General features: G+C 37.9%; 1 protein-coding gene across 1 annotated transcript in view; it reads left to right on the plus strand.

Annotated features, from left to right (window-relative positions):
• The window catches only part of LOC101158539 (gamma-aminobutyric acid receptor subunit alpha-2), a 48,027-nt gene that overhangs the window by 13,737 nt on the left and 21,059 nt on the right, over nucleotides 1-13,231 (plus strand). The window contains exons 4-7 of the mRNA XM_004073634.4: nucleotides 2,170-2,237; nucleotides 6,926-7,146; nucleotides 10,408-10,490; nucleotides 12,003-12,146. Of these exons, the coding sequence (XP_004073682.1) occupies nucleotides 2,170-2,237; nucleotides 6,926-7,146; nucleotides 10,408-10,490; nucleotides 12,003-12,146 (516 nt within the window). The remainder of the gene's footprint in view (nucleotides 1-2,169; nucleotides 2,238-6,925; nucleotides 7,147-10,407; nucleotides 10,491-12,002; nucleotides 12,147-13,231) is intronic.

Consider the following 13,231-nt stretch of genomic DNA (forward strand, 5'->3'; position numbering starts at 1 on the left):
CCATAGGTTATCTGATGGAGTGTGCAGCGTGGAGTGAAACCTGGAAAGCTTTTGTTTATTTGACTGCACATGCGTGACTGCATTTCTGTAATTACATGGAGCTTTGAAAAAGCAAATGAACCCTCAGTAAATGTAGTGCAATGAGAAATATAGCAAATGAAGGTCATGCAGAGGTGAACTGAGCCAATGCCCAATGTAAATCTATGCCAATGCAGCAGAAATAGAACATAATAGCAAAGTAAATTTTAAAAATCTTTCTCCATACTATGCTTTTAGGCATACCGGTCTATAAAAATAATTTAAATTACTTAAAATTTAAAATTTAAACATGCTATTACGGTCATAGCATCACCTGCCACTCACCAAATATGATTTTGCATTACTGATATACTGTAAAGCCATCAGCGTTCTTTGCTCTGAGAAGCTGGGGGCGTCTCTGCTGGAAACGCTGGCAGACAGACCTCAGACCAGCTCAAATGATCCGTGCTAATGGGCCAAACAGAGCAGAGTTAATTTTAGCCAAACTAAAACTGTTTAGACATGAAATCAGAAAATGTATATAATGTCTCTGTCAGCTCGCAGCTGTCAACTAAGTTAACAATACTTTTTTGCAGATTTTACACTGATAGTTTCCACGTTTCTTGCTCTCAATGTACCATAATGATTAGTTTGTCTTTAATCAACTTCTCAAATTGTTATATTTTATCGTATTATTCCATGCTTGCATGTGCCTGTCATTCTTTGGTCATGCGGCTGTTCTGGCCCCCCGATTGGTTTTATGCATTTTTGGGAGCTGCCGTGTCTTTTTAATTGCATCTTTTGGATTTAGAATTCAGTAATCTTAGTTTCTTCAGACCGTTATTTTGTGGGGGGTTTTTTCATTGTATTTTTTCAAATTTGATTTCACAACTAAAATAAATAAAAGTAAGCACACTGATCCTTTTATTTTTAAAGCACACATCAAAGACAAGACAGTACCCGATTGCAAATATACCTGAATGTAACAGCAGTTACAAATATTATGCACTCTTTACTCAAAGTGAAATTTGGATTAGAAGAGGATTCTGGCATTTCCATACATACATACATACATACAGTAGAAAATGCCCAAAACAATTTGCTGGATGCAAACACACTTAAATATTTGTGAACGTGTTTACAATGCAAGAAACACACATCAGCTGTTTAAAGAACTCAGTTTTAGATGCCACTGAATGAAGGGTTCTTCCTTTTTCATAAACCACCTTGTGGTTACCAGGTAGACTAAACTGGCTTGTTTTTTTAATCAAAATTTTGTTTTTGATTCAGCTTCAATCAGGAAGTGCACGTGTTATATCATAGACCAACAGGAAACAAATGACAATCTGTACATAAAGTCGACAAAATACAACAGAAAGTAATGCAGAAAGCGTTTTAAAACAAAAGAGACATGACAAATACCACAGAAAAAGACATTTTTGATTGCGACACAAAAAAGAACAAAATAATAATATTAAAACATTGATAGCTAAACCAAGGAGCCAAATGTCTATGAAGACTCTCATTCATCCAGGTTGGTTCCATTGTAGTAGTTTTAGGGGATGTCATCTGGACTTGGTTTTAAAGTTAGAAGACGTTTCACCTCTTATCCAAGAGGCTTTGTCAATTCTGAATTAGATGGTTGAAGAGCTGGTATATATGCACTCATGGGGGAGGAGTCAGACCTGAAACTGGATGGTATTGTCAACTTAGCCTCCATGGTTTCGGGTCGTTTAGAGTCCTTTGTTCTCAGCTGGGGGTTGGGGAACCAGTGACTCCCTCCCCAACCGGTCATCTCTTTCCAGCTAATTCAGAATTGACAAAGCCTCTTGAATAAGAGGTGAAACGTCTTCTAACTTTAAAACCAAGTCCAGATGACAACCCCTAAATCTACTACAAGGAGCCAAATGTTCATGGAGTTTCTTGTTAAATTTGCGTTTTATATAAAATAAGATCCAGCTTCCTTGGACCTGTATCAGATTTAGAACTATTGCAAACAACAATCATTATTCACTAGACAAAAGACAAATAATATTCACATAAAACTTGTGGAAAGGAAAATTTGTGAATCAATTTCTTTGTCGTGTATGCTGCCTTTAAGTATTCGTGGAGTTTTTTTGTTTAAAAAGTGTTGTTTTTTTTTTGACCCAGACAGGGTAACTGAGGTGAAGACCAACATCTACGTCACCAGCTTTGGACCCGTTTCAGACACAGACATGGTGAGTCCAGTGTTGGTTCTTTCCTAACAGGGTTCTTGTCATACTGGTTCCAGACTCAGACGAGGGAGAGGAAAATATTTTTGCTTTCAATTCATTTCGCTGTTATTATTGCTTCCTCTATTTGTGACTACCTCGGTCTGTTCTGTCCACACGTCCGCTGAAGTAGGACGTGTATTCACTGCCACGGCACAAAGTCTATTCATCTGACAATTTTCATCTCATACATTATTGAAAGTCTTCTTGTTATTCATGTCACTCCTTTGTTTATCCTGGGCTCTCCTGTTTATCATTCTGAAACAGGCGGCCACCTTCGCATCATATCTCCTACTTCCCTTCTATAGATAAAGACCCATTTTCCAAGTGACTGATACATTGATTTCACAATTATGAACCTGCATGTGCAATGCACTGACCTATGGATGATAATTACAACACAGGGCTTTTAGCTGAACACAAGCCATCATTTATGCAGGCTATAACACAGAACAATAAATCTGCAAAGCAGCACGTTTTTTTTTTTTGTTTTGTTTTCTTTTGCTGTATGGCAGAAATCCCAGATCCACATCACCACCCACATGTGATCTCCTGTGACTAATTGGCCCAGAGGGAGAACTGCCTGGTAAATTTCAGCTAACTCAAGCCTGATCTGTCTTTTTCAAGCTAACCTACAGACAGGCAGAGGGATGGACAAAAATCTGAAAAAAAAATGGAAATTTATGTCTGTACTTTAGCTGCAGCTGTTTGAGATTAACACCAGACAGAGCTGCTCATGTGTATAAGTGGAGCACTCAGGCCTTAAAAATGCCAAAACTTCTTACTCCTAAAAATATATTCCTTAAAAGACAAACATAAGGATCAAACGTATGTTTGTCTTCAAGTTGTTTTTTCCAGAAAGATGCTTCACACAAAGGAAATGAAATAAAAATAATTCCCCTTGCTGTGACAGATTTATTCAGGATGTGTCCTGGAATTAGGATGACTGCCCATGTGCCACCTAGTCACAGGATATTTAGATTGCATACTTTTGATTGAGACCCACACGTGGGTGTGGGTCTCATTCAAATCAAATATTGATCAAATATAATAATTTATGACATTTTGGGTGTTTTCACTATAGGATTGTCCACATTTCTCAACTCTATTTTGTTTGCCTGCTTTTGCACGTCACTGGACAGGAGCGCAGACCATGCTGTCTGAGAACAAAACAGCTGCACAAAAGAACAAGAAACAAAACATTTCTGGTGCTTTTATTCTTCTGACTGTCATACGGTCACAAGAACAGGCAGACGGCTGGATCCCAATGCTGCTGATTAATTAGCTCAGATAAAAGTCCACAAAACTAAATTAAAATCAGGCAGGCAGGAGTCGATAACAGGCATGAGGTCAGAGGAGAGACAGGGTAGTCATGATCCAGGCGAGAGTCGGGGCAGGCGGCAGGCAAACAGAGTGGGAATCAGGAAACAGAAGATCAGGGCCAAATATAACACTTGGTAAGGAAGGCAGAGTGGCACGAACAATACTTTGCATTGAGCTTGACTCAATGACGTGCTTAAGTATGCTGTGGTTGATTGAATGAATGAGAGTCCGGTGTGCAGCATCCAGGAAGGGAAGGGTGCGCTGGGGTTGCTGGGAGATGTAGTGTGGTTATAACTCTGGTGCTGGTTCCCGCTGGTGACCAGAGGGGGAGACAGAATTCTGACTTCTGACACATAATCACCTGGACCACCGCACTACAATACATTTTCAGACCATAACATTTTAGAACTTTATTTAGAGTTTCCCTTCCTCAGACTGATACTATGGTTTTTTTGTTTGTATTTTCAATTGAATAAGAATTGTGTCAATGTCATAACTATTCTGCTTGTTGGTCGTCTGTAAAACCTCTGAAGAATTTGTTCAGCTGTTTGATTTGCAATCCAGATGCAAATCAAACAGCTAGTTAAATCTTGCTAGAAAAACAAAGGGTCCCCGTCTATTTGCAAGTGAAACTTGGTGCAGTTCACTTCAGTGTAAATGCGGACTTACCAGACAACAAAAGAGTCCAGTAAACACCTAAATAAAGACAAAGTGATGGAGGTGAGGAGCATTTTAAAGAAAAATAAAAACAGGCCTTAATAAACATATGAATAATAGCAAATCACAAAATACTTGAAATTGTCTCATCTGTAAATATTCTGTAAAGAAAAGATGAAGGCTCTAATCAATATCGTTTGCTTCTCTCCCTTCTTCCTTGAGAAAGGGCCACATTAGATGATAAAGCAAAAGTATTTGCCATTGCCTGTCCAAGGAAAAAACAATCTGGAATTTTCTGAGAAATAACTTGGATCTGGACCAAACAGTGCAGTGTGAACACTCCATAAAGGGATGTAGACAGTTGAACCTGAAACCAGTTGAACTTTTATCTGCTAAATCACAAAAACACAAAACTTTGACCAATCAGGGACTCAGATCTTGTAGTGACATATGGGTCGCTACCAAATACTTTTCAAAACATGGAAGTGCCAACCATTGTAAACATTTGTGCCCGGCCGGGTGCAATTATATGACATAAAATCTATCATATATCGGAATAGAGCTGTGATAGAAAAATCCTGGACAAGGATTTGCAGGACCGCTTTGACCTTTGTTCACCAAGCATCTATCGATTGTAGGTGGCAGACAAGCGCCAGTAAAAAGTTAAAAATAAAACTGAAGAAGAAGAATCCCCTCCTTGCTGCTCCCTGCTTGTCCGGTGTGTGAACAAACTCGTGTGGATGTAGCCTAAGAGTGAACGTACAAATACAAGGCCTGTGACATGGGAATTGGATGCACATACATTGAAAATTGAGATGTAATTACAAAATAGACAGTGACACGAATCCAATTTTTTTTACCCATATCCAATCTTTATGGGGCAGTCTCAACAGTCCAGGCAATAAGAAGTTTTTTTTAATTCTGACCTGAGACACTTGGAATTTGTTCTGAGATTGGATTTGTGTTCCATCTTAATTCTAATTTTTCTGACTTTACATCACTTAGATGCTTCACTTATAATAAATACGCTCCAACAGGAAGATGAACGTGTCTCCTAACCCTGGTCCTCAGAGCTGTCCTGCTTAAACACACCTAGTTCAGCTCATCTGCAGAGGAGCAATAACAACAGTCAGCAGAGACTGGTGTGTTTTTTTTATTGAAGAGAGTAAAACCCCAAGAGCAGGGTTTTGTTATGTTTTTCCTCAGATTCCTTCTTCTCTGTATTGATCTTTTGAAAATCAACAAATGAAAAATTCCATTTTTGGCTGAGCCCATCTGAGGAAAGGATGCGTTCATGTGTGTTATTCTGAACGGGTCACTTCATGGTTCCAGTCAATTTAGAGTCTGATACAAGTCAAATTCTAACAAAGTCATCCAAAACAACACATTTCTGCTTTCAAACCTTCATAGCCATAAACCTAGCCTCAGTTGTAAGTTTAACGCACTCAACTAAAAACTGCTGCCAGAATGCGGTTTGGATCCATTGATGTCTTTGAAGTTTTTTAGAATCATTTCATAAATAAATTATGGTAAGTGAGAAATAATCCAAACCCCTTTTTCTATATATATATTTCCATTTAAAGACAAAATAAAGAGTCATAAAATATTACTTTGCTTGGTTATACAAATGATCGCAAACAATTGTTTGAAACATAACAAATCTTACTATAGTACTAATCAGGGTGGTTCTGTATTTCAGTTTGAATAAAAATCAAACTTTTTTTGTCTCCTCTTCACATTTTTCTCTCTCCTCTGTGAATCACATCAACACATTCACTTTCACACTTACACACATTTCACAGCACGCTGCTTTCTGCACCAAATCCTCTCTTGTGTGCAGTTTCTTTTCACAGCAGAGGATTGTGGGTTGGGGGGAGGGGGGTGTTATAGACTCAAAGCCAGTTTAGAGGAGCACTAACCCTGGGATCGGGGTGAGGCACAAAGATTTCACCTTCAGATGGAGAAAGCAAACATTGTTGATGACTTTTGCAGGAAGCAGAACACTCTTTCCTTAAAGATTCACTCCGATCATTTTTTGAGGTATTTTTTAAAGTGTTCTTAGTGGTCTTTTTATTATGGATACACAGTTTTTAGCCAAAATAAAAAACCTGTGTCGTTTCCTGGGACATAGTTTCTGCAAGGCGGCAGTACTTCATTAGAAATTCACTTCTGAGTTGTAGACGGGACTATTTGCATAGAGCAACCCCACCCTCCTTCCTCTCACCTCCCCGTTACTGAGAGCTCTCTGTTTACACTCTCTCCTGCTAGTTCACAGCCCCTCACAACTCCAACCTAACAATAGTGATGAAACAATAATGGCGAGCAATATTAGAGCTTGCGCAGACCTGCAATTTTGGGAGACGAGGAAATCAAAGACATTTAATTGTCTGCAAAGAGGAGCGGAGTGGTCTGTCGATTGTAATTTCTACATCATAACTACAATCTTTTCCAAACTGTATTTTTTTGTCTGCTCCTAATTCAGAACAATTTGAATAAAGAGTTTCTCAGAAAAGCAGTTTTCAACTTAATTTTCTTCACATAAGTCCTCCATCATCATGTTAAAAACACCATTTTCATTGGAGTGGATCTTTAATTTAGCAACAGGACCTCTTTGCATAGGTTGCAATCATTCACTAATGGTAAAGACATTTCCAATTTGTCTTCTCCTTCCTCAGGAGTACACTATAGATGTTTTCTTCCGGCAAAGCTGGAAGGATGAGAGGTTGACATTTCATGGACCAATGAACATTCTGCCTCTCAACAACCTCATGGCGAGTAAGATCTGGACCCCAGACACCTTCTTTCATAACGGAAAAAAATCTGTGGCTCACAACATGACCATGCCGAACAAACTCCTAAGGATCAAAGACGATGGGACTCTGCTGTACACCATGAGGTATTTAAACTCTGACATATCTGTCATTTTACGCAGCAGTTTAACATGAAGGTTGCCCCCAGGTGAAATAAAACTCTATCATGTAATTTGGACATTTCTGCAAACCCATTCCTGTTTATGTACACATTTAACAAATTAAGAAGCAATGAAATTCTGACGATTTACAAGAAGAAAAAACTTTCATCAGGTTTTTTATAGGAGAGTTTTGAGGCAAACAATGTAGAAAAGCAATACATCTTTTTTTTTTTGTGTTGCCATTCTTAAAAAGAAACCCGGTGCTTGAAGATGTAGAAAATGAACACAATTAACTGTCATGCTGCACAGCTGACCTGCAGTGTCACCACAATCCCACAATTCTTAGTGTTTTTGGCTGCTTTTCCTGCTTTGCCAGTTATAGCAGAGAACCTTTGTTAATTTTTGTTAATTTTTAAGATATAGTAGTTTTTGTTTTACTTTTCGTCTTCTTTTGAACCTATGCATAACAATTGCAACATATGCATTTATTATGAATAGGTTTGAATAAGTTTACACAACACAAAAAAAATCCTTAATCAATATCTAAAAGTAAAGTCAAAAACATATTTCACCTAAAATTGAAATTTTAATATATCTTTCTTAATTTCTACAATAATTCATGTTTATTTGATGTAAAGTTTGTAGCCACACATTTATTTTTCAGCTCTTCTTTTATACTTTTTTTTAAATTGATTGGTTGATTGATTTCTTAAATTAAAAAATAAAGGCTTTATTCATGGAGTCAGTCAATGTGATGACAGTCTTTCCATCAATGATGTGACCAAAATGGCTTCTTTTTTAAACTACAAGAATTATTAACACATTTTCTGACACTGTGTGGTTCTTCTTTTGGGATGTACTCCCTGCTCTGATGGTAAAGCTCTTATTTTGTCAGAAGTGTGGCTAAACGTAGATGTCGGTTGATTTTACCCCCCATGCAATTGATTAAAAGATAAACTTACAGGAACCACATTTTCAGAAATTTAGATTTGAAGGACCTTGTCAATTATGTGTCATAACTCATGTTATGTTCATTTCAAACCAAAGCCTTTAGAGCTAAAACCCCTTTTTGAAAACGTCCAGTTATATATTGAATAAAACTGTTTTAATGGCAGGTCAACATTATTCATCCGTCACTGAAACAGCTGATGTGGATGGAAAAAACACAGGTGCATTTTAAGGGTTAAACTAGATTTTCTTAGATACATTTGTTCTCTATCCAGCTGCAAGTTCACATTTTTACACAACATAATTAAAGCAGCAGAACAGGAAATCAATTATTTTATTATATTGAGTTTTGTCAGAAAACTCTATGCCCCCCGATTAAAATGTAGGACTGAATGGAAGCAGAGAAGCAGTTTTAATTCCAGTGATAAGGAGAAGTGTGCAATAGCCTTGTCCCATTGAAGGTAAAATAATTGAGGAATGCTGAAGTATGTTTGCTAAAACTCCTCCTGGAAGTGGGCATTTTCCCATCATGTCCGGGGAAAATGTGGTCCTTTCAAGAAAAGACATTGGGAATGTGTGAAGATACAGATCTGGTGCAAAAAATGTAAAAATCAAGCAAAATCTGTGAAGAGCTGGCTAACTAGTAGGTGCTTGACAGCCTTTTCTGACAACATTTAACACTTTTTGGTACAAGATTTTACTTTTTTGTTTGCAATTTTAATTCTATAAACCAAAATTACCCTTTATCCCCCGGCAGCAAGAAATAACACAAGCTGTAAGGAACTTTATGAACTTTAAAGTAGTAAAGTGTTGGTGCAAAGCTGTTTTACACCGCTACAGAAGAATCCACTGGAAGATAATTGCATAAACACCCTGGTCCTCGAAGCAAACTGTCCTGCATGTTTTCCATGTTGCTCTGCTTATGCACACCTGATTCAGCACATCATCAGACTCTGCAGAAGCCTGACAACGACAGTCATCAAAGGCAGGTGTGTTTGAGCAAGGTTTGATTGAAAAAATGCAGGACAGTTTGCTTCAAAGACCAGGGGGGTATTCCAGAAAGCAAGTTATGCTAGTTACCAGGGTAAGTTTGAGGCTAAGGAAGTTGATAACCTCAGCTTTCGGTTCCAAAAATGGAGGTATGTGTCAGGGTATGTCAAGTTGCTATAGCAACTCATGCTCTGAACATAACCTGGTCTGGAGCAGGTTTAGTTGAAGGTTAATTTGTTTTCAGAGAGGTGAAGGAGCATGGCGTGTCCATTTGAAGATGATTTAGTGGATGAAGAAGCTCAGATAATACTTTTTCCACCGTGAGAGGGTGATAAGACCACATATGGATGTTGGAAAGAAACTTTTTTACTTTGATCTAACTTAATTATTTGCTTCAGTTAAGATAAATCATTTTTTAGTTAAGTGAGCTTAAAAATAACATGTAGTTATCAGACATTTATTTTGCATTCAAATTAATTCAATTAAGTAGGTGTAACTTTGGTGCTACTGTTAGATCGGCACCGCAAGGGATTGTGGGATACCATTCCCTTTGCCTGTCTGGACAGATTTGGGTTTAATTGTGAGTTTTTGACCGAATGTGTTTAGTTGTGTAGCTGTTTTACTGTGTATTGCCGAGTTATTTTGTCTTTTAAACATGCTTCCTGGAATACCCCCCAGGGTTGGTAAACACTAAACAATGGAAGAATAATGGTAATGGAAAGAATGTCAACACTGGAGCTAAAACTCTGGTGCTTAGGACCCATTGTGATAACAGTGGTGTTTTAAAAAGGTTTCTTGAGGTGTTTTTCTGATTGTGGGCGACATGTATATAGAAAAAAGCTTAGAATTTCATTTCTGAGTATTTCTTTATTCAAAACGTTGTGAATCAATAGCAGATAAAAAAAAATTGTTGTTGGAAAAACTTCATAGAAACCACCACCTCCCTCTCCATTTTGATGCATCCAATTGCAGACGACCAGATCCAAAAAGCGCAGAAACACAGAGCTCTCAGCAACAGGAAGTCAAGGAAAAAAAGGGGGGGGGGGAGGTCGCTGCACGCAAATTTAACTCAGAGGCGAATTTCTAATTAACTACTGCAGCTCTGCAGAAACTGTTTCCTATAAAACCCATCAGAGTGAGTCTTTAAAGTGTTAAACAGAACCTACAAAATAAAAGTAAATCTAGGCTAAGTAATTTACTAACTTTATATTTGATATCTTTCTTTTGTAAATGCTGCTGAAAACAAAATTTCCCTTTTATTACAGATGGCTTTTATGCATTGTAAAGTCTGCTGTCATTTGGCTGCAGGTTAACTGTGCATGCTGAGTGCCCAATGCATCTGGAGGACTTCCCCATGGACTTTCATTCCTGTCCACTAAAATTTGGCAGCTGTGAGTAACTCTGATGATAGAAATGCCCCAGGGAATTGAAGATGAAAAGCCTTTTTTTTTTGTTTTTGTGTGTGATTGTTCAATGTCAGAGAGTGGCTGCGATGTTTGGCGTAACTGCTGTGGTTGTGAGTTTGTACATGGGGGGGGGGGGGGGCTTCAGCAGTTAAACAGACGCTGAATGTGCACAAAAAATACCATAATAGGAATCAGAATTGTAAACATTACTATTACCATTTTCTGTTTAAACCTGATAAGAACATTTTTAACTAATTGATTATTATGGGATGACCAGGTGTGGCATGCATTGATATTTAGCATCAATTAAATGCGCAACGATGTCTTTGAATGTTTTAAGAGTGAAACCAGCAACAGCAGTTTTTATAATAAAATTATGATAAATGTACAATCACACTCAGCAGTAAAACAGAAATGATATTAAAACAATCCTATATAAACTAGATAAAAGATTAAAATCAATGAATACATAATGTATAGATAAGCAAGTTAAAAGTTAACCTAAAATACTCAATGAAAACAAATAAAATGATAAAGTTAAATAAGATCCTCCATCAGCAGTGCCTGGTATGGAACCTTATTGCGGCCAGGAAGTCCACACCCCTACCACTTTAAAGCGGGCTACACGAAATCTGTCAAATGTTTGGAACGTTCAGCGTCAGACCACATGCTTCTATTGAGGCATCTGATTGGTCAACTGATAAATTGAGTAACTTGCACTAAAGAAAAAATATCGTAAAAAAAGTTAGGATTATCAAGAACTTTTTAAAAAATGATTATTCAAGAATAGTTATTCTGAGAAAAAGATGTCTGAGTGATAGCTATTTATTTCTCTATAGAAGTTTATAGGATTTTGGCTTCTTGGAACCAACAAGTACTTCCTGTTTGGAACACCATGGGTCACTCAGTCCAGTTCTCACATAGTCAATGGTTTTTGTCACAAGAACAGGCAGACGGCTCAATCCAAATTCAGCCGGTTTATTAGGTCAGCTAAAAGTCCACAAAGGTAAATCAGGGTCAGGAGGCATAAGATTATCCGAGGAGAGACAGGATAGTCAGAATCCAAAAATCGGAAATAGGGTCAGGAGACAGAAGATCAGGTCCACCTATAACACTCTGAAGACAAAGTGGCACAAACAATACTTCACATTGAGTGAGGCTCAGTGCGGTGCTTAAGTATGCTGTGGTTGATGAATGAATGAGAGTCAGGTGTGCGGCATCCAGGAAGTGTGCTCTGGGGTTGCTGGGATATGTAGTGGGGGTTGAACTCTGGTGTTGGTTCCCACTGGTGACCAGAGGGGGAGACAGAGCTCTGACTTCTAACAGTTTTACCATGTGAAAATATTTTTTGCTGTTTAAAAAAAATCCTCCTAACCAACACTAAATACAATTCAATGAGTACCTCTGACAGTAAATATTAAACAAAATGCTGTTGCTCCTAAAAAAATTACATTTTGGTTACTCAATAATCCTAATTATGAATGTATTTTATTATAGATGCGTACACAATCTCAGAAGTCACTTATGCTTGGACCCGAAATGCTTCCGACTCGGTTGTGGTGGAGGGGGAGAGCTCTCGCCTAAACCAGTATGACCTTCTTGGGCAAACTGTCGGTCAAGAAACCATCAAATCCAGCACAGGTAAGCCATTTTCAAAATCTGCTGTAACACTGAAGGTAATTTGAACCACTGAATTCCATCAAGATTTTATCTCTGGATCTTCCATCTTAAAGAAATCTAGTAAAAAAATCACAAACTACGTAATGATTTTGCCACCCCATGTTTTCGGTAGCACCGAGCAGAACAGCTGTTTATTACACCTTCTGGCAACAAATTGCAGCCCAAATATGACAGTAAACAAAAAATGCTGGCTTCAACCCAATTTATTTGTGGAATCAAGGAGCTCATGTCTTTGTTTCAGTTCTGCTCATGTGTGAAAATCAAACTGATTTTGTGCTTGTTTGTGTAGAGGCTGTGCTCATACACCTCCTACATGCTGCAGGAGGTGGCATTAAGCCTGCTGTGCAACTCTGTAAAATTTACCTTTCACTCTATTTGCCTTTGGACAAAAAAAATGGGGCTTATGTTCACAATTTTTTAAAACTTTTTAAAACATGTTAAAGCTTTGGCAATGACTTAAAATGAGCTTCAGGAAATAACTTCTATTTCTCTCCAACGTCTTCTTTTGGAGAACGAGGGCTCACAAGCTTTCAAATTAAGAGATTCTGACTTCTGATGGATGAAACGGGCATAATAGTCACAACAAAATGCTTTTTGTACAGCTCTTTTTACAACAAAGATACCCTTCTCGAATAAAATAAGAGTGCGATAAACAAGTATTCAAAGTACACATGTCAATGAAGAAAGCACAAAAACAAACCGAACATTAGCTGCATTTCAACTGACTATGAAATTGCTCAAATTAGATTTGCGTTAATAAATACTCCCGAATGGAAACACGATCATTTAAAAAAAAAAACTCGCATTTATCGTTTTTGTACTTGGAGAGAGTGGTTTTTGAGGTGTATCGAAATGTACGCATTTCACAAAACTACAATGAAAAATGCTAATTTTAATTTAAATGACTCACGTGGCCACAGGGCGCCAGATTGTAGATAGCGATGGGAAATCTTGCTTGGAACTAGCTGCCTTGGGCACAGCACAGCGGGCGCCAAAAGAGGTCCCACAGCATCAAAAGTTGAGCGTTTCATGCAGGATTCTTGGAT

This window comes from Oryzias latipes, chromosome 10 (assembly GCF_002234675.1).
Source record: "Oryzias latipes chromosome 10, ASM223467v1".
Classification (NCBI taxonomy): Eukaryota; Metazoa; Chordata; class Actinopteri; order Beloniformes; family Adrianichthyidae; genus Oryzias; species Oryzias latipes.